This window comes from Rhinichthys klamathensis, unplaced genomic scaffold (genome assembly GCF_029890125.1).
Source record: "Rhinichthys klamathensis goyatoka isolate OS25496 unplaced genomic scaffold, OSU_Roscu_1.1 h1tg000059l_1, whole genome shotgun sequence".
Classification (NCBI taxonomy): Eukaryota; Metazoa; Chordata; class Actinopteri; order Cypriniformes; family Leuciscidae; genus Rhinichthys; species Rhinichthys klamathensis.
In genome coordinates, this window is record NW_026606604.1 from 9848401 (window position 1) to 9871012 (window position 22612).

At 37.1% G+C, this 22612-nt stretch overlaps 1 protein-coding gene across 1 annotated transcript; it reads left to right on the forward strand.

Moving 5' to 3' along the window:
- The first annotated feature begins 881 nt into the window (after positions 1 to 881).
- rb1cc1 (RB1-inducible coiled-coil 1) lies at positions 882 to 20882 on the forward strand. The gene is made up of 23 exons (XM_056249306.1): positions 882 to 1228; positions 2870 to 3001; positions 4316 to 4442; positions 4934 to 5104; positions 5375 to 5577; positions 6211 to 6637; positions 7530 to 7700; positions 8125 to 8309; positions 8494 to 8680; positions 8936 to 9017; positions 9146 to 9210; positions 9297 to 9400; positions 9652 to 9778; positions 10277 to 12213; positions 14037 to 14214; positions 15212 to 15320; positions 15577 to 15859; positions 17540 to 17591; positions 17666 to 17713; positions 18798 to 18856; positions 18933 to 19060; positions 19407 to 19477; positions 19926 to 20882. The coding sequence occupies exons 2-23, from the start codon at positions 2931 to 2933 to the stop codon at positions 20001 to 20003; spliced, it is 4863 nt and encodes a 1620-aa protein (XP_056105281.1). The 5' UTR covers positions 882 to 1228; positions 2870 to 2930; the 3' UTR covers positions 20004 to 20882.
- The last annotated feature ends 1730 nt before the right edge of the window (positions 20883 to 22612 follow it).

Genomic DNA, 22612 nt, shown 5'->3' on the forward strand with positions numbered 1-22612 from the left:
GTGGTAAATATACAGACAATCGATAGGCCTACTCAATATTCAGTACAATACTTGCAGTGGATACAGTAGACTATACAATTTATTCACCTTACTGTAAGTTGTCATTACTGTAATATAGGCTACTTGTTTACGTAATTGCTAAATTAGTTTACTTTGTTACAATATACTTTTTTTTCTGTAACTGCATGCTTTGGATTCTGTGTTCTCCATTTTAATGAATGATCTGAAGTGTTTATAATTTTGAGGTAATTGTTTGATTTTGCCAGAAGAGGCAGAGGTTCTGTGAATGGGGTTTGAAAATAGTTTTGTGTTTAAGGTTTTGAGAAAGTGAGTGATGGTTTCAAGAAATGTGTTTTAGCAATTCAGAAAAACTGTATTGAACTGACCAAAGAATTTAAAGGAAGAAGGTTACAGTAAAACATAATTTTTTTCATATAGAATTATTCTATAGTCTATAGAGTAGCTATTTAATGCAATCACAGAATTAACTGTAATTAAATTACAGAAAACAAGTAATCCCATACTTTACTTTTACCAGGGAAAAGTAATTTTAACAAACTTACAGTAATTAAAAGTAAATTACTGTAATTAATTACTTAGCAATTCATTACACCCAACACTGATAAAGTCTGAAGTCTAAAATATACAAATGCTTCGCAGCGTTTTATTAAACTTAAAGATTACATTTTCAACAAAAATTGTTCCAATTGTTCCCACACCTTGTCATTACAGTAAGTTGTCACCCAGTTGCTAGAAGCGGCTGATTTCAGATCAGCTTCCTCGTTACTCTAGCAACAGTTAGAATCATATGCCAGGCGTGTAATCTGTTCCCAGATCAGCGCGTTACTGCTGACTGTTGCCCTTCCCAGAATGCACCTCGCTGCGCAGTGACGACAATAACAAAACACAGCAGCAGGAGAAACAGCATTAGCGGATCCTTACACAACCCTGCGAGAAAATAATCTCGATGACAAAACTCACATCTTATTACCACCCCTCCTAACCTACATGTCTTGATAGATGAAGCACTAATGAATTTATCCCATCTCCTCCTGGATGAATTTGTGCGTTTTGTGGGAATGAAAAATAAAGGCCCGTGTTTGGAGTGATGAGCTTTAGCCCGTTAGCCCGACAGCTTCAACCTCTAGCTGACAGAAACCTCAACATCTCAGCCAAAAACAACCTATTCGTCTGCTTTAATGCAGAGAATGGACTGAAGACAGCTCAGGTAAGACTTTCTGATACTGATTCAGCTCCTTATATTGTAGATGTTGCAGTTTAAAAGCAAAAAACGGTTAATTTGAGGCTGTTATGGTCACTTATACGGAATTGTGGCACAAAATATAACTAACGTTAGAGAATGTAAACAAAACCAGGTGTAGTTTGACGAATTAGGGTTTAGTCGAGGGTTAGTGGGTTCGATATCATGTAATGTGATATTAATGAAGGTTTGGTGTTCTGGTGATGGTTTAAGATATATTTGGACATACTGTCACCCTCCCTAATTAATGACCAGGGCCTTTGAAACACCAAAACAAAGACTTGTAGCCTCTAGGAGTCCCTAATTTGCTTATTAAAAGAGTCTTTTTAAGGAAACAAACTGTTTTAGGTCATATTTAGAATTTGAGGATAAGGTTTCAACTGCTCGACGAAGGGGAAAGCTGTCAATCAATATTGACACATAACAAGTTGTGACAAACAGACTAATATAAATCGTGGTCCGCAATATATTTGACCAAAACAATATTTTATGCACTTTTCAGCTTGTTTAATGGCATTAGTTATCCATGTGGTCCACGCCAACCATGTGCTATTCCTGGTAGACTCGCCTTATTCCCTGTATCCATAATAAGAGTTAATGCACCCTGTCAAAGTTTTACACCCTTCATGGGGAATTAGGGCACAAAGGATCTTTTAGCTTGTGCCTTGTGTTGATGGTGTTTACCCACAGGGAACAACATGACTCAGCTTGAATATTTCGGCCACATGGTCATGCTGATCTGTGTGCAGTTTTACATCTCAGTAACCACATTTTAGAATACAAACAACCCCAGAGATTTAGGCAATGCCCATGTAATATTCTGAAAAGTGTTCTTTTTGTCCCAGCATAGAATGACATCCCTGATCGCAGTGATTAGCCAGTTATCTGGGGGTTTCCAGCTTGTTATCTACTGACACAGTCACGTTGGGCTAGATACAGTAGGCCTATGTCTTGTAGGTTACGTGTGCTTGTATAGATTAACTAGCACAACCATTGTATGAGCATCTGAACTTAAATAGTTGTATTTCGGATTCCTACCTAAGGTTAGTCTCCTAAAGAAGATTGTTTGAGTGTAAAAAAAAGTAATAGAAGTTTAAGTTTACTGACAGCAATGTTTCTTTTATTTTATACAAAATTTGTATTTTACAAAATATTTTGGTCTCTAAAATGGCTAGAAAATCAAAGCCATATGTCTAACCAAGTTGTGATCCAAAGTTTATCATCATAAATTTAGCCAGCTAAAAGCTTTTAAAGTACAATTTTCATTGTAACACAATGTCCGATTTAAAAAAGTTTTTTATAGAATGAATTTTGAGTGTTTAAGCTTTCAAATGATACCTAATTTATGATGATTAATAAATATGTGAAAGTGTGCCAAGTGCCCCGCTACCAGGACACTGACAGTTAACAAGCTATAGGACTTTTTGTGTGGTAGGTATAACCATTTAGACCTTTTATTAACCTTTTTATGGTTTAAAATTGTATGTATTTTTATGTATTATAATTTTAGGTTAATTAAAATGTTTATAAAATAAACTGGAAATCATCACTTGTAAGTTCTGATGAAACTTGATTTGAATCATGTGCATTTTATTTCTTTCTGATCAGACAGCCATAATTGACTAGATGAACAAATCAAGCTGGAGGCAGGCTCAGCGGAGAATTCAACATGAAGCTGTATGTGTTTCAAGTCAACAATGGAAGCACATTAACGTTTGACACCGAACTTGCTGTCCAAACGTAAGAGATTTTAATGGTTTTAAGAAAAAGTTAATCAGTGAATGTTTAAGCCCTGATTTGTTTTTCAGCTATATGTTTTATGTGAAGTCATGATGTAGTGCTGCTGTTTCATAGAACACATAGTGACAAACTTATTCACAGTATTTGTTAACAAAACTATACATGTTAACATATTTAAAGGGTTAGTTCACCCAGAAATTACTCAACCTCATGTCGTTCCAAAGTCCAAACCCGTAAGACTTTCAAGATTTCTGTCCCTTTATTGACAGTCCACGCAACTACCACTCCAAAAAGTTCATAAAGAGAAAACAGATTTAGGATTTATCATTTTAATTCTAATTTCCAGCGAGCATAAACAGAAGCACAACCGATCCTGCTTGATGTCTAAGAACAAACCTAATTGGTTCTTGCAGAAGATCAAACGTGCTGCGTAACGTGAGAAGGAGAAATGTTTTTGTCAAGCGAACACGCTTGAGCTGCCGTTTACCACAACTGGTGTGTGAGTTGATCAGTGTTTATATGTGACTTGAAGCCTAAATTAAATCTGTTCATTATATAAAGCGATCTTATCTCTTCAGAAAATGTGGAATAAACCGCTCAATAATATGGATTAGTTTTACAATCTCTTTATGACCTTTTTGAAGCGTCAAAGTGGTAGTTGCGTAGCTGTCAATGGAGGGACAGAATTCTCTCAGATTTCATCAAAAAGATCTTAATTTGTGTTTCGAAGATGAACAAAAGTAATGTAAACATTTTCAGCTTTTATTGTATTCGTATTAGAATTCATAGAAATGAATGCTAACAAAGATGGCTGAATGTACTGGTAAAAGTACTGTTCATTGTTTGTTACTATTGCATTATCTAATGTTAACACTTAGAGCCTTATGATAAACTATTACTGTTTATTTTTTGTCTTAAAACATCTTAAAAATAGTTGAATGAGTTTGTCTGAATTTACATATAATTGACATATGTTGATATATTTTGCATATGAGACAATGCATTATATTGAATAATATACTATGTAATATAATGGTATTATGTTGATACTTAGAAATGCAAAATACGTCATTTATTGATTACATTATTCCAGTGTAATTACCTGTATAATGCTATGATGGTTAAGGTGCAAATGTAAATTATTATTATTATTATATTACATAAGTGTTAGTTCTTAAACAGTACAAATTCTATCATCAGTATAAGTCATGTCTCTATGTTCCGTTTGTCTGCACTTTTGTCTATAAATTGAATCCTGATTTGTTTTACTGGATAACTAAAAGCATAATGTGTTGTGCTTAATGCTCTTTATAGTGTTTTGGACCTTAAACATGCCATTCAGGCCAAATATAAAATTGCAATCCAGCACCAGGTGCTGGTGGTCAATGGAGGGGAGTGTATGGTGGCAGAGAGGCGTGTGTGCAGCTACAGCGCCGGAACGGTGAGTAACAAGCGAAATCACACAAAAAACAGCATTTTTGCTTTTCAACATTTGTTTAGAGGGTAATATTAGTTATTATTATATATGAATAATTGTTCATATATAATGAACATATAAATCATTGCTACAAATTACACTACTAAAATGTTTGATGCTTTCAAGACCCTAAAATCACAAAGAAGCTCTATAAAAGTTGTAAATATGATACTTGTATTATTATTAATACAATTAGGGGCAGTTGTGGCCTAATGGTTAAAGAGTCGGACTTGTAATCGCGGGTTCGATTCTCAATCCCGGCAGGAAATAGCTGATGATGTGCCCTTGAGCAAGGCATCTAATCTCAGATCGCTCCCCGAGGGATTGCCATACTTGGCCTTCACCTCACTTCACTTCACTTTCAGTATATTTAAATTGGCTGTGTTTAAATATTGAGGTTCTTGAAGTAATGTGATGTCTAAATGTTGATTGATTTTTGTCTCTGGCTGCCTCAGGACACCAACCCGATCTTCTTGTTCAACAAAGAGATGATCCTGTGTGACCGAGCGCCAACCATCCCCAAAACAACCTTCTCCATAGAGAATGAGATGGAGCTGAAGGTGGAGGAGTCCCTCATGATGCCTGCCGTCTTTCACACTGTCGCCTCCCGCACTCAACTGGCTGTGGTACAGGCCAACTTCTATTCTGACCTAATGACCAACCGCTGTCTTCCTATATTTGCCCGGTTTTACATATCTATGCTCATGCACATTATATTATATCAATGATGTTTATTTAAGGTTTAAGCATGACTTATATTTGAGAAAATAAATGCAAATACAGTCAAAGCAACAATGCCTTTTTGTAAATGTAAATGACAGAGGCTTGGATGGAAGCTTTTGTTCCATTTGTATGCAAATGACTCTCATAATTCCTGATATTTTGCCCTTTTTTAGGAAATGTTTGAGGTTGCCAAGAAGCTTTGCTCATTCTGTGAGCGTCTGGTCCATGATGAACACCTTCAGCACCAGGGATGGGCGGCCATCATGGCTAACCTGGACGACTGCACCCTGTCCTATCAAAAACTCCTCTTGAAATTCGACACTGCTTACACAAATTACCAACAGGATTTTGAAGACATCAAAATAAAACTCACCAAGTATGTTCATCTTTAACTCCAGCTTCTTATCTTATAAAAGGTTTAAATGATTTTGTTAAAACATCAAATAATTGTTGTTTTTTGTGGCCTTTTTTCGTTTTTAATAGTTTGTTTGTATGTCTGCTATACCACGTCTTAAGTTCTTAGTATTAAAATTGTATCGATTTTGTAGCAGAAACACTACAATTCAAAAGCAATATCTTATGCTTGTCTAGGTTGTATTTATTTGATCAAAAGTACAATAAAAACAGTAATATTGTGAAACATTATTACATTTTAAAATAACTGTTTTCTATGTTTTAAAGTGTAATTTATTCCTGTGATATCAAAGCCTTTAGCATCATTACTCCAGTCTTAAAAGTGCTCAGGAAACATTTCTTATTATTTTTAATATTGAGAAAGGCTTAATATTTTTGTGGAAACCGTGATACATTTTTTTCAGGATTCTTTAATGAATAGAAAGTTCAAATAAACAGCATTTATTTGAGATTTGCAACATTATAAATGTCTTTACTGTCACATTTGATCAATTTAATGCGTCCTTTGCTGATTAATCTGACCCCATCATTTTGAACTGTGGTGTATTTTGTGAAGAGAGATGTATAGATCACTAATTCTAATGTCATTCGTCAGGCTTGGCACTGCTGTCTCGGTCATGGCAAAGATTCCACTGCTAGAGTGTTTGACTCGGCACAGCTACAGAGAAAGCTTGGAGAAGTCCTGCTCCCCTCACCCAAGAACCACAGATGATGAGGATGATGAAGCAGGAGAAACATCCACCCAGTCCGCTATCCTCCGTCCCGCTGACGGCCAGAAGAATCGAAAGACACCATCGCCGGTCTCTGCTTCAGGAGAAACATCATCCCAGGCGTCCTCCTCTCCTCAGGACAGACTGAAGAGCAGCTGTAGTCTAAAAGCAGCTCTACAGGAAGAGGAGGAGTCTCTGGAGAGGGGAGCAATGCCCTTTTTTAATGTCACACTGTTAGATTGGATCAACGTTCAGGACAGACCCAATGATGTGGAGTCGGTAGTGAGGAAGTGTTTTGACTCGATCAACAGGGTGAGTAATAGACGAGTCATATTGGGAGCGAATGTTTTGATCTGTAAACTATGCTACCTTGAAGTAACCTGCAACAACCATATTGTGTTGAGGTGGCCAGTCATGGGCATTATGACGATATATATATATATACCATGTGACGGTAGAAAAGTGTCACCTAGGAGATTTTGCTATGCTATTTATATTTGCACAGCTATTAGTGGCCAGGAATGCTTTACATTGCTTGCACTACAAGGAAACATGGAGTAATGCAAAAAATACATAGTCTGACATCAGTAAGACGACAAAAACCTTGTAATAGAGTGCAACAGTCGGTTTCCGGAAGTAAAAACTGATTACTTAAAATTTATCTTTAACAATAACTTATAAACATTTAAAGACAGCCCTACTGTGAGCTACAAGGTTGTTGTTCAGTGGTATTTGCTTCTGTTGAAGCCATTAGGCCACATTATTTCTACTTGAATAATGCATAATCGTGTTTAACAGTGGAATTCGTGGTGAATTACACATCACTCCTTCATCACATACTCGCAAAAGTTTGGGGTCAGTAGGATTTTTTTAAAAGGATATAGTACTTTTATTCAGCAAGGATGCAATCCTTTATTGTTTATATGACAATAAAGACATTTATATTGTTACAAATAAATACTGTTCTTTTAAATGTTCTGTTCAAAGAATCCTGGAAAAAATGTATCATGATTTCCATAAAGAATATTAAACAGCACAACTGTTTTCATCATTGATAATAAGAAGTGGTAATTGAGCAGCAAATGTATTGTAAAACAGTAATGAACATCATCATCATCACATTTCACAGGATTGTAACCATGCACTATTTTACTGTCCATGATCACTCATTTTCATTTGTTCAATTCATTCTTTATGCTTCCAGCTCGATCCACGAATTATCCAACCCTTTCTAACTGAATGCCGTGAGACGATTACCAAATTGGATAATCAGAACATGAAGGCCATCAAAGGTCTTGAGGACAGATTGTATGCGCTTGACCAAATGATAGCAAGCTGTAAAAAGTTGGTTAATGAACAGAAGGAACTTGCTCAGGTAAGCAAATCTCATGTATATAGTCTATAAAAGCAACCTAATGACTACATATTCTACACATTAGGGCATTTTATTTTTTCCCTGAAGTCCACTTAGTTTTTTTTAGGACCATTTTCCACCCTCTCTCTTTTGCTACTGTAACTTTAAGACGTAGATTTCTGAACCTTAAAATTGGTTACAAGTTACAATACTTATTCTTTTGCTGGTTATGGGTTTACTGCCATGTCTAATGTAGTTGGTGCTGCCCCATCCTTCAGTAACAGCCTCGTTATAAAGCTGTATTACATTGTAACAGATCGACAAAACAAACTTCAGCCACATGTTTGAATCTATTACAAAGCTGTGCAAAACACTTGAAAATGGCAGTGTGGATGTTTTTCAGGAAACTTGTCTTCCTCATGTCTTCTCCTTTGCCTTCCACTAGGGATTTCTTGCCAATCAGAAGAGGGCTGAAAACCTGAAGGACACCTCGGTGCTGCCTGACCTGTGTCTGAGTCACGCCAACCAGCTGATGATCATGCTGACCAATCACAGGAAGCTACTTGACATCAAGCAGAAGTGTACCACTGCCAAACAGGAGCTCGCCAACAACCTTCAAGTTCGTCTCAAGTAAGAGCAGCATTTTTCTTCTTTGTGGACAACAAATGAAACGGTTTGTTTTCAATTTGGCCAGCCCAGAACACTAAATAGTTTGGGCTTTGATTTGCGCAATTTTCAATCTATAGAGCTATGATACTTTAATGACATAAATTGTAAGCATTTCCTAGCTGCACTGTGTTGTCTCCTCCATCAGATGGTGCTGCTACGTGATGCTTCACGCTGATCAGGATGGAGAGAAGCTGCAGGCTCTCCTGAGACTGCTGACAGAGCTGCTGGAGCGCGTACGGGTGGTGGAAGCGCTCAGCACTGTGCCACAGATGTACTGTCTTGCCGTAGCGGAGGTGGTCAGACGCAAAATGTTCATAGGACACTACAGACAAGTAAGAGTCAGCTACTAATTCATGTTATTTATAAGAAACAGTGGTTAAGTGCATGCTTTGTTATAGAGATGGGGTTATAAAAGTTACAAAATCTAACAAAGTTGACCAGATACTGAGTGGATAATATGAGCTAATATAATTATAGTAATTAATAATAATATTTTATTATTAGTTTTAAAAGATTTCTGCACATTTGATTGCCATTTCTCACAAAAGGGCTAGCTGTGTTAATGTTTTATTTATTATTTCTTCTAGTGGGCCAATGCTCTTGTCAGAGATGGGAAAAACCTCTATGAGGCAGAAAAAGTAAAAAGGGAAACCTTTGGGAAGCTCTTCAGTAAGTTCATTTTAGGTATTTAATATGGCTTATTTTAGTTTGAGAACAAACACTGATATCTTAGTCCAAATTAATTGTCAGGTTGTTTGAGGAGATTGCTTTGAAAACACTGTTTTTGTTTCTTTTAGGGAAATCGTTCCTCAGAAATCGGTTGTTTCGAGGACTGGACTCATGGCCACCCTCTTCGTTTTGCGTGAGTCTTTGAACGTGTTTTTATTTTTCAGGATCGCTTCATGGTCTTTTAGCATTAATGAGCGTTTTCTTCGTTTTTGTGTTTAGACTCGAAGGCCTCGAAAGTTTGATTTTGAGCTTCCAGATATTTCCCTGAATGACCTGCAGTATCTCAAGTCCTGTTGTCCTTCCGAAGTTCAGCCTTACCTCAGGTAAACAACTCTTATTCGGTTTCAGTCACAATACTGATGTCTCTCTCTGTTGTAACTTCTCATATTTGTTTATATATGCCAAATATGCTTTTCTTTCCTGTGTTCTTGCAGCCATTGACCTTTCAATCATGGCTAAAAACTCTTAAATGATGGTCTGTGTTAGTTGTTCTTTGTCTGATACCTGTTCTCTTCATCAGGGTCCCCACATTGTGTGACTTTGAGCCTCTTAACCATCATGTTTTCTTCATCAGGGTCCCCACATTGTGTGACTTTGAGCCTCTTAACCATCATGTTGAGGTTCTCCATCAGCTGGTTCAGGCTGCACAGAGTGTGGATGAGATGTCACAAACTATCACAGACCTACTAAATGAACAAAAGGTGCTTTGTGTTCACAATCATTTAATTTTTATTGCTGAAGTGTTTGAAATATTGGATGTTGTCATGAAATGCAAATTTACCATATATTTTTTTTAAATGCATTTTATTAATCTTACTGTGATTCAGCCATGCATATGTTTCTTTCTTTTTTTTTTTTTTTTTTCGTAATTTTTAATCAGAACGTCATTACTCAACCTGAAATGACAGACTTCTTTGTGGTGATTCTGCCTAAACCCTTCCCTTTCTTACAATCAACTGCAAACTTGCATTCAGATCTGCTTCCATTCAATCAACAAGGAGTGGACATTCCCCTTCTTCCCTGTATTTTTTCATTCTTGATATTGTTTCACTTAGATGTATGTCACAGTGCGGAAGAAAATATCTGTTGCTACTTGCGTTACATTGCAACTTTAAAAATATATATATATATAGTCTATTTTGACTTTTATAGCAATGTGAATTTTCATATGATCTTACCTTGTTGCTTTGGCCTTGTAGATTTCCTGTAGCCAGAGTGCTCAAAGATCCACTGCATTAACACCCAGATCTGAAAGCACAACTGCTGTCATCTCTACCTCCACCAAAACTTTGTCCACTCTCATTTTAAAAGCACCGGACTGCCAACCCATGGTGCTTCCTGGTCCCCTGGAGGACCTATCACCCGACAGCATAGATGCCCAGACCTTTGACTTTGAAACCATTGGGCACCCCAATATGGATCCTGTATTACAGCAAGGGTCGTTGGACTTGGACTCATTGGCAGAAAGTCCAGAGTCAGACTTCATGTCAGCTGTTAATGAATTTGTTATTGAGGAGAACTTGATGTCACCTAATCCCATCAGTGATCCTACAAGCCCAGAGATGATGGTGGAGTCTCTTTACTCCTCTGTTATTAATGCAATCGATAGCAAGCGTATCCAGGACACTACTACCCTTGAGAAGGAAAATTTAAAGATCACAGCTCTTAAGCTATCAGCAGACAGGTACCGTTCCGCTGCAGAAGAATCCAAGAACAATTTGAGGAAAGTTAAAGAAGACCTTTACCACTTTCGAGGTCTTGTTCTGAAGGAGCAACGAGACTTTGGATTCGCCCTGAAAACTATGACCATTGAGGTCCGAAACGCACTCAACAGTGTCAGATACTGTCACGAGGAGAAACTAAGAGAAACGCAACAATCCAATCTTCAGAGTTTGAAGGACGATCATGAAAAGCAGATACTTACTCTCACGGAAGAGCTAGAAGGCAATCGGAAGATTGTCAGAGATGTCCAGAGAGCAATGCTGGACTTGGAGGGTCTTGTGGAGCGCAAGGAGAAGGAAATATCACAGCTGGAGAGTGAGAAGGGGCGTTATATGCAAGACCGGCAAGATCTTCACAAGCAAACTGTGCAGGACCTTGAGGAGAAGATCTTGAAGCAAAGTGAAGAACTGAAAGCTACACTGCTGTCCAAGGACGAACTTGCCAGGCAATTGGAGAACCTGCACTTTGAGATCGAGGATGGCCAACAGAAAATCAGACTGGAGATGGAGAATGCAGAGAAAGTGCACCTTCAAGAACTGGAGACACGGTTGAACCAACAACATGAATCAATGCTGCAATCTTTCAGACTGGAAAAAGAAACTGCGCTTGAAAAACTTGTCCAGGAGAACCTGGTGAAACTAAGAGATCTGATGGATTCCCATTCTGCCGAACTCAAGGAGCGCGAGGGACGCTCAAAAGACTTGGAGGCTCGTATTACAGAACTTGCAGATGCCCGCTGCAAACTGGAAGTCGAGATGGCTCTTAAGGAGGCCGAAATGGAGGACATGAGACTCCAGTACGAGGAGGCCAAAAGCACTCAAGAAGAGGTTTTGAAATCGGAGCTTACTACCCAAACAACCACCTTGCAGATGCAGATCGACAAGTTAAACCAGCAGCTCCAGCAGAAGAACGAAGAGTACGAGGTGGGCCTGGCTGAGCTCCGAGCGCTCATGAGGTTGGAGAAGGACCACTGCATCTCTGAACTCGTTGATCGGCACGAAGAGGAGAGCACCCTGTTCCGCCATAAGTTTTCAGCGCTCAAGCAGAAGTCGCAGGATGCGGAGAAAGACTGCGAGGAACGAGTCCAGAAGATCCGGCATGATCATCAGGACCAGCTTGCTGCCTTACAGAGGGAAAAGCAGGATGAGCAGAGGGCTTTCCAAGAGAAAGAGCAAGACCTACAGACTGTTATTGGAGACCTGCAGGCGGAAAACTCACTATTGTCAGGAAGACTGGAGCAGGAGAGGGTGGAGGCCCTGCATAGGGCAGAGAAGGAGAAAGAGGAGGCAGTCAAAGCTGCATTACAAGAGGCCTTAAGAGACTTTCAACTCCAAAAAGAAGAGACTGAGACAAGACTGTTAGGAGCAATTGATCTACTTGAAAGTCAGCTAAAAGACAGACAATCCACTGACATGTAAGTAAAATCAAAAGCTTCCATCTTGTTCCACAAGTATTCGAAACAGACAGTCTCTGACAAAATCATTCTAAGATTCAATTTTAAAGTTTACCACAGTTTACCAGAAGGATAGATGTTAAATTATATGTGGTGCTTAATCACTAGTAATATTGCTCATACTTAGGCTTAGGGATTTCAGAAAACCTCTGATCTTAAAGGAATAGAAAACTCATTCCAAACTTGTTTGTTTCTCTTTCTTTTAGGGGAACACAAAAGGAGATGATACTTTATTTAGTCTTTTTTTGTCCGTACAACAAAGTCAACGGGTTCCAGTGTTTCGGACTCCACAGACTTTCATTATATGGACAGAAATAGATTTTTCAGTATATCTTCTTTTATGTTGCCCATAAGAAAGAAAGTCATACAGGTTTGTGACAACATGAGGTTAAGTGATGACAATTTTCATTTTTGAATAAAGTTAGTAATATTACGCTTAGGTGTGCAACCTGTCCTGCCCTTTTTGTGCATCAGTCAAACCCTTAAATTGTGTGGCTTTTGGTGTAGAGGTACGCTAGTACATTTCCCAAGCGAAAAGACTTTTGGCTGATGGACGATAAAATGGGCAATTATTTTAGCTTTACTTAACTATTAAATTATTGACTTAAATATTATGCTGATTTGCTGCTCAAGAAACTTTTATTATTATTATCAGTGTTGAAAATAGTTGTGCTGCTTCATATTTTTATTTTGAAAAATAAAAAAAATAACAGCATTTATTTGAAATGTAAATCTTTTGTAACATCATAAATGTTTTTACTGTCACTTTTGAGCTACTTAATGCAACCTCTCTGAATAACGTTATCAAATCGTATTGACCCCAAACCTTTGAACGGTAGTGTATCTAGGCCCTCATATTTTTAATTGGCTCTTTTTACTTGGGCAAGCACCCAGAACATTTTAGCAGTTTTGCAAAAGCAAATATTCCTCACGTTTTGTTTAAAAAAATTATAAAATTGTGTTTTTAACATGGTTTTGGTTGTTCTCTTGGTTCTTTTGGTAACAATGCCACTTTTTTGTTGATTTGGTCATGAAGAACTCTTAATAAATCTTGCACATTTGAATGGGGAAAGCATCTGCTGAGGACAAATAAATTGACACTAAAACAATGCCGCTCTAGTCCATTCAAATTAAAGCGTATACCTCTAACTTTACTGTTAATTAAAAGCAGAAAACACACAGGCAACATGCATTCACTTACTCTTTCTGATTTCATTCACTCTTGTGAATAATTAGCACATCAAAAAGAATGATCCAAAACTGCGACCGTTTCATTAAAACATTTCTTAAGTAGAAATTAGCGAGAAATATGATAACCCTGTTACATGTGCCAGTAAAGTAGGGATTAATTAAAAACAGAAAATAGATTTGTGTCCAAGTCTAATACCAATCCCATTAAATTGGAGTTTTTTGATTATTTATTTATTCTGGTGACCAACACGAAACACTTTAGAAAAAGTGGGTATGTCACTATATTATAATTACTATAATTGTCTAGGCTAGTAATGAAAGGTTGTATGTTCAAACCCTGCAAGAAGCAACCTTCAGAGTTCTAGAAAGACACCAAATTGATGCATTTACTTCATTGATACACATAAATAATTGTGAATGATTTGTCTGTGCACAAGATACAAAGAAAAAAATGTTCCTTTAAAATGTAACAACTCGCTCAGCTTCTGAATTTGCATTGTATATTTTTTTAGAAGGAAGCAATCGCTAATTGACTTCTTATTGGTAATGAATGCAAAGCCAGGTTGATTCTCACGGCTGATTCTGTGTTTCAGAGTGGCAGCTTCTGTAGAGCAGTCTGAGGCTGGTGTGGAGGCCGGCGCCGCATTGTCACTAGACAGTGGCCAGTGGACCGAGGAGAGGGCATCGCTCTTGGCCCAACTAGAGATCCTGGAACGCATAAAGAATGAGGAGATGCAGAATCTGAAGACCTCACTCATTGCTGAACAGCAGGTTAGCAATAAGAAGATTTGAACTACAGGAATTTTGCTATCAGCTCCATTTGAATTGCTAAGTTGAGTTGTGGGTCGGTGGAAATCGTCAGGACAAGTAAAAAAAAAAACGAAACTAAAAAATCTGAACTCCCTAAATATTAAGGGTGGCACGATTTCAAAAATGGAATCGTCGATGCTGCCTCGCCCCCGTGTCACATCCGGTCGGCGTGCCAAGCAGAAAAAAACACGTGTGTTGAAGTGCTGCGAGTCAACCTCCTCTATCTTAGCTACAGCCAGTCAAAAGATAGCATGGCAACTGCAGATGCAGGAGACCCATCGACAGAACTTGAACCGTCTACTCTTTCATTGAAGTCTCCGGTGTGGAAGTATTTTGGATTTCCAGTGAGTTATGTTCACAACGTTTGCGCTTTAAAAAAGCCACAGTTTGCAAGCTCTGCTATGTGTGTGTACCATATTCTTCCACTGGCAGCACGACTAACATGACAGGGCATCTCCGCAGGCACCACAAAAACATAGATTTATCTGTTAAACCAACAACTGTTTGTTTGTTTTGTGAACTTGAATGTCATCTTCTGTGAAGACTGCAGTTACAAAAGAGAAACTAGATGGCAGGTTATTTTGCTTAAGTTTCCAATTGACTAAAGATATAAGTTATTATATTATAAGCACTTTATGTTGTTAATAAATGTTTTAAATTTGACAATGTAGTGTGGTACATTGCGAACAAAGGTCAGATATTATATTGCATAAAAGTCTAGTCTAAAACTGGCATAGCAACCTGTGCTTAAAAATAAATAAATGTAAAAATCGAGAATCGAATCAAACCGTGACCTTAGAATCGAAAATTTGGAGAATCGTGACACCCCTACTAAATATATTGGTTTTGTTGATCCCTGTAACTTTTTTTGACCTAATAATGTTTTGTCCTTAATATAGTATCAATGTGCCCTGATACAAATACAAATAGCTTGTTTCAATGTGTTGTTCACTCCTAGACGAACTTCAATACAGTTCTGACTCGGGAGAAACTCAAGAAAGAACAAATCATCAATGATATCACAGAGAAGCTCAAAAACGTGTTGCAGCAACAAGAGAAAGATAAAGGTATAAAAACAGTTTGTTTTAATCATATCATTTGGAAGAATTTCCCCGTTTAGTTTTTTCAAAGATCTGTTACCAAACTGCACAGAAATGAAAGATAAAGGTATAAAAACATTTTATTTATATCATATGATTTGGAAGAATTTCCACTTGTTTTGTTTTTTTCAAAGATCTGTTACCAAACTGCACAGAAATGATCAATGAGACCAGTAAATGTTCTCATGATCGTTGCCCTCTGTGTTTTTTTGTTTCCCTGAAGGCCTGATCGAAACACTCTCCGAGGACCGCGCCACCATCCTTCAAGAGAAGAAACAGATGGAGGAGGAACTCAACCGTCTGCGAAGCACCGTCCTCGTCTCTTCATCCTTCTTTCCGCCCAATCCCATCCCTGTCGTTGCGGAGGCTCACGGTGCCTGTGGTCCCGCCCACACAGAAGTTCTGTCGCCGTCCACCCCTGACCCAGAGAGATTGGCGCTCATGGCTGCATTCAAGGATGAGGAGAGGGTGGAGTCGGCCGTGGAGGCCAGCATGATGACAGTGCAGTAAGCATCTGTGCTGACGTGCTCATGTGACATATTCATACTAGAGCTAAAATAATCAACCCTGAACCCTGAAAAACTCAACTACCACTCTTAACTTCAACAAACTGGCTACAACAGCACACAGAGTGTGTGTCATTAAAATGATCTAGAAGTTGGTTTGAAATTATTCATTTTATACTAGCAGTACAACAGACTGTTTTTATTTTTTGTCCTAGCTTCTCACTCAGTAGCATTCATCACTGTAAAACACAAACCACACCATTGTTCAGTAAATAATAAAATGCAAAAAATACTGCACAACATTATAAGCCGAATAAGCTTTAACAATACACGTGATTTTGCATTCTCTTGTTGCAACAAAGTCAAATTTTTGCTTGGGTGCAGTTTTATTATTTACAAAAATACACACACACTTACATGTAAAAAACAACCACATTTCCTCAGTTCATTTGTTCTGAAATTTCTATAAAATATGTTATAAGTAAAGTAAAACTTTATTGTGCTAGTTTTGTACAGAATTAGTGTTTTTAATGCTTTTATAGTCTACAGATTTATAATAGATATTATAGAATATATGTGTGTGTATATATATGTGTGTATATATATATATATATATATATATATATATATATATATATATACAGTGCTGGTCAGAATTATTTGCCCCCTTGGTAAATATGATCAAAGATGGCTGTAAAAAATAAATCTGCATTGTTAATCTTTTTGATATTTTATTAAATAATTGTGATCACAGTGATCCAAAAACAAACATCAAAATCAAAACAAAAATGGGTCACTGAGCACAAAACCAAGCATCTGCAATGGCCATCCCAGTCCCTGACCTGAACCCTATAGAAAATGAGTGGGCTGAACTGAAGAGAAGAAGCGCCAACATGGGAGTCTGAAGGATCTGGAGAGATTCTGTATGGAGGAATGCTCTCTGATCTCTTGTCAGGTGTTCTCCAAACTCATCAGGCATTATAGGAGAAAACTCAGAGCCGTTTTCTTGGAAAAAGGAGGTTGCTAAAAGTATTTAATAAAAGGGGCCAAATAATTGTTCCCAATGTGTTTTGGAGAAAAACATTTATTTCATAATTTTTTTTCACAATTCTTTTACTTCAATAAAAGGTTAGATTTTTGCATTTTTTTAAAATAAAATATCAAAAGGATAAACAATGCAGATTAATTTTTTACAGCCATCTTTGATCATATTTACCATGGGGGCAAATAATTCTGACCAGCACTGTATGTGTGTATATCTCTGAAAAACATTTGGGAACAACAGAATGGAGTTTGTCAGATAATCAGGCTGTCGGTATATATTACTAACCAAACTATTGTTATAAATCATTCACTTTTACTTGAGATTTAAAAGTATGCAAGAAGGATATATTGTGCAGGAGAGGGGCAAGGCCATGTTTTGTAGATCTTCTGTCTTTAAAGGAGCTGAATGAATGTATTTGAGACAGGAAAGCAGAGTAGATCAGATAGAAGAGGAGAGATGTGAGTCGAGCGATTGCTGTAGGTGAGGAATCTTCAGCCGTTTACTTTTTATGAACAAGAAATGTTGTTTTTGGTCTGACCATAGTAATGAAGTTGCCTGCTCTGTCATTTTATTGGCTTTGAGAAAATGTTTAAATTTTGATGAGTTAGATTTACTTTATTTTTATTTTGTTTCAGTGACAACTCCATGCTATCTGAAGAGAAACAGCGCATACTGATGTTGGAAAGGGTAATTTATTTTCATATTTTATTGACAGGCTTTAATTATTGCATTTGTTAAATATATATTTATTATTGTTTCAGACCTTACATATGAAGGAGGAAGAGAACAAGAGACTTAGTCAAAGATTGGTAAATATATATATTTTTATTTGTGTGTGTGTTGCTTTGGCTCTTATATTTCATGTGTGTGTGTGTTGCTTTGGCTCTTATATTTCATGTGTGTGTTTGTGTGTGTTGCTTTGGCTCTTATATTTCATCTAAATGTGTTAATTGTATGAGAATATCATTTAACATCTTTTAAATTGATCATTTGATTTGGGTCCTTTGTGCTTGATCTCAGTTTATAATTGACCACTTGAACAGTCAATTAAAAGCAGTAATTAGTGATGGTAAATAGAACAATACACACTCAATTAATGCAGGTCCGCGACTGACACAGGAACGTTCATATTATTTTGAAGAATTAAAAAAAATAATGTCTTTCTTTATATTAGATCTTTTTATATCTATCTATAAGCGAAATACTGTAGATATGCTGGTATTACTTTATAGTTAATTTACACTATGTTGCTGTTGTTACGATGGTAGCAACTCACACATTATCAGCAGTTAATTAAAACATGAGACTCTTTGATATAATTTAATTACATTTCCCCTGGGACTATTTCTCCAAATAGGTTTAATCTCTTTAGGAAAATGACAATCGGCGTCTTATTGGCCGTGAGAGACGTCTTATGAGACACGTAACACTTTAGCGTCCTGAGTCCTGACAGCTCGGGGCAGATTCACAAGATGAATTTAGTCTGAAAACCCACTCTGAAATGTGCCTGTGTAATTGAGTTGGGACTGAATTTCAGCTCATTTACAAACAAGCTGGAAATGAAAATGTTTAAATCCCTCATTTCTTTTTTAATATGCATCTATGTTGCACTCATTTTAGTCCGTTTCTGTTGTGTTTTAAGTATTTACTACCAATGCATGTTATTTAATGGACTGTTCTACTCCTTACCACTAGATGGCACACATACATTTGTTTTAAGCACAAACTCTGTCCTACAAGCACTGGAAGCATTTATGAGATTCAACATTACATTAAACCAAAATAGATTTTTTGCAGTTTTATTTTGTGATTGCAGTGTGTATATAAGCAGCATGACACAAACATTTACTTGTGCAAATATCACCAGAATCATCTAACAATTTTGTTTTACAGATGTCACAGAGTATGTCGTCCGTGTCGTCACGGCACTCGGAGAAAATCGCCATTCGAGAGTAAGCATTTTTGGATATTATGATCTGACCTAATATTTTACCCGTCCACCTCATTTGAAAACCCCTCCTTTTGTAGTTTTCAGGTGGGCGACTTGGTTCTCATAATCCTGGACGAGAGGCACGATAATTACGTTCTCTTCACTGTTGGTCCCACCCTTTATTTCCTGCACTCAGAGTCCCTCACTGCACTGGACCTCAAACCAGGTCAGTTACACATGACAAGAATACTTAAGGAACAGCTTTATTAAATGTATTCAATTTCACATATTTGAAACAATTTTGCTCCAACAAGATGGTTTTGCATTTACCATATCCTTTCATTGCTCTTCCACGAGTATGTTAACTTATTTATTAATTATTTACATTTATGTATCATTGCGTTTGTAGATTTAAATGTTTTTTTAAATGTTCCAGTTTGACATGAATGATGACACAAATAGAGGAAGTGTTTTATTCCTGATAAAGTGTTTTGTTGTAGTATTTTACATAAAGCACCTTTTTATATCGTATATCAATAATAATTTTTGTTTATTTATTGGATTTTTTTTAGCGACAGGAGCAACAAGACGGCCGTGGGTTTTAGGAAAAGTCATGGAGAAGGAATATTGCCAAGCTAAAAAGGTAACCAGTATTATTTTATTATTTATGCAACCTTTGTTTTTGGACAATTTTATTTAATTTTACTTTTATTTTTACTTTACAAATAATTGTGACTAATTTTGGTAATATTGCACTCTCATAATATAACTTCCCTGGTGACAAAATATTAGCCCATTTGTCCTGCATTTTTCTGCTCTGTTTTTGGTTCATATTGGCTATGTTTGAAACGTAAATATTAAAACTATTAAAACATTTTACAGACACTTAAAACAGTGCATGATGATTTAAAATTGTGGAATTAATTTTGTTTTGCATCTTAAAGTTAATTGTGCTTTCAAAATCAGTGTCTTAATATTACTGCAGGCACTTATATTAAATTATCTATTTATTTATTTATTGATTGATTGATTTTGTGATTTTTCTTTTTAAATACATAATTTCATACTCTTTTGTTATTGTCTGTCTCCAGGCCCAAAACCGGTTCAAAGTTCCTCTCGGCACCAAATTCTACAGAGTAAAGGCCGTGCCATGGAACAAGAAAGTGTAATCGTGTAAAAATGTATCATATTGTAATAAGCGCAGTATGTTTTTATTGCTTTTTTTAAGCAAACTCGCTCATCCTTGATTTTTGTTTTGTCAACATCAGAAGACAAAACCATTTCACCCCCTTTTATTTTTTGCCTCTGTTGCAATTGCAAATCGTTTTATCTAATTTTTTATATGCAGAGGATTTGTAAATGTGGACCAAATGATTCTAAGTTTATCGGGGCATTGCCCTCACGTGCAATGGCTGCAAAGCCATCACAACAAGCCTGTAAAATGAACAAAATGTATTTGGATGTTACATATTAGTTCATCATTAATATTAAGGTCGGGGAGGGGGGGAGGGGGGGCACTATAACAGTCAGCTTACTTGCTTCAGAAGGTTATGAAAATATAAATTTATTGTAAATGTTACCAGAGGAATGGTCATGGCATGCATATAGATAATATTTTCTTTAATTTACTTGTCTGGATATGCGTTGTAGTCGGAGGTATCAGTAAAAACCTGCTGATTGTTTCTCGCAGCACAGTATGAATCGCCTGTTTATTATTATGACGTACATTTGGACTACCTGGCGCAGAGGCCTCGCAATCCTTCAGATGCACTTTCGGAAAAAAAAAAGACAATGTTTTCGTCGATTCAAAAGGGAGGCGTTTGTGCTGTCGAAAACAAGCGTCAAAAGAAAAGCAGCACATATCTTCCCTCTGTTGTAGGATGTTGAAAAATAGAAAGTAATATTTCATGTTTGTGAATGTGTGTCTTTATTGAATTTAACGACAACATTGTATATTATTCATCAGATCACACCAGTAACAAAACAAAAAAATGACTGTATTGTAAAAGAATTTAGAATTTTCAAAACAATAAAGGTTTGATCCCAAACTCCTCGCAGTAGATTGCATTACCCACAGCGTCCGTTTTGCGACACGTTCTTCGAGAAGTGCAAGTAAAATCAAACAACTTTATTTTGCCATAGATTGTGTCCTCCTGACAAGTATATTGCAAGTAGTTTTCTTTTTATTGTTTTCGTTTTTTTTTTTTTTTTTTGCCATACCTTTGGGGAAGAGATGCATGTATCCAAAGTACATTTAAAGGCTTTTTTGTTGATCTATTGAATCAAAGTACAATAAAGCTTTGGACTTGATGCTTGAAGATGTTTCCCATCAACATCTGTTCTCCGGTTGTTGTGCATAATGATACAGTTTTGTATGGTGCTTTTATGACTGGAAAATACACTGAAAGATTTTTTTTTTTCTTGTTCAAAGATTATAGACCCCCAACTCTTTTTCTCCTCCTTTGCAAATGCGTACCGCTATGATTGTAAGTACTTGTTTACATAAGTTTTGCAATCATCGCCTATTGATGCTCTTGAGTCATTGGCAACACTTCCAACCGAGCAAAACGGAAGATTTTAAAAGAATTATGCCTCTATTGTGTCAACTAAACTAATGAATGGCAAACAAGCCCATACATGTCAGGAATTAATGGGATCCATTTTATTGCTATTGTCTATCACTTATGTAACCGTCTAAAATTAAACCTGGGAGTGAAGGCAGTGCCGAGGTACGTCGGTTGAGGGAATTATTCCCAACTTAGACGTTTTTCTCTTTCAGCTCGGTCCTTGTCTAATGTTGGCTTTTGTGGGGGCATTAGCTACTGTCGTGTGCTACCGTTGGCACGCTCTCGCACGCAACAGACTTCAAAAGGGCTCCGATAAGGGCCCGGGAACGGTACTACCCTCTTGGAGGAGCACGGCGCACCAACATCACTTTCCCAGTTCACAGCGGGGAGCATAGCAGCTCTCCGCCGAGCCTTCGGTACCATGTGGGCCTAGGGGTGTTTCGGCAATGTTTTGCTTTATTTTCTCCGTTTAGCATAAGTCGGCTGTCACATTTGGATGGCGTTTTCATAAATTGATGGTGTGATTCGTAGTATCTCGGGACAGGCCTGAATGACTAAACGCGAGATGCTGAGGTTGCTGGTGAAGGAGAACCATGTGGAATGGACAGCCTCTCAGTGTAAATGTTTACAGCCCCCTACTGTGGAGCCGGGACATGCTAGGCACGACTAGAGCTCGGCGCTGGTGTGACATCCTTCCAAACGGTGTTTGCTTCACCAAAAAGCCAATAATATACTGAATTAACAGTCTGATGACAATGTGGGTGGCCTCAAATCTCTCTCCTTTTTTTTTTTTTTTGCCCCTGTTGACACTTTTATTTGTACGGATAGTGGGAAGAGGTAGTATTAATTAAGTAAAATACTAATTTGGAAGGAAGTATTTATTTTAATTTGTACAGTACCGGTAGTCTTTCTGAAATATGCTTTGGCTCAGGCAACTTATTAATTATAACATGATCATTTACATAGAAAAGAAATCGACAGTTAGTCATCGCTCTGTTAGTTTGCATTGGGACATCAACATTAATTTTGATATTTTCAAACCACGTTTTGAAATGCCGATATTATTAAACTTATTTCTTTAATATTATCAAACAGTATGCAATGTTTTTTTTTGTTGCAATTTTTAGTAGCTATTACAAAACACAATACATCCAATCCATTGCTGTAAAAAGTGATCAGTTGACTTAACTTAAAAAAAAAAGCGAGGAAAC

Bases quoted from the DNA above. Each gene is read 5' to 3' on its own strand.
- rb1cc1 (XM_056249306.1), top strand. From the start codon at position 2,931: ATGAAGCTGTATGTGTTTCAAGTCAACAATGGAAGCACATTAACGTTT. The intron at 3,002-4,315 runs GTAAGAGATTTT...TGCTCTTTATAG, and splicing joins ACCGAACTTGCTGTCCAAAC to TGTTTTGGACCTTAAACATG. The intron at 15,860-17,539 runs GTAAGCATCTGT...ATTTTGTTTCAG, and splicing joins GCCAGCATGATGACAGTGCA to TGACAACTCCATGCTATCTG.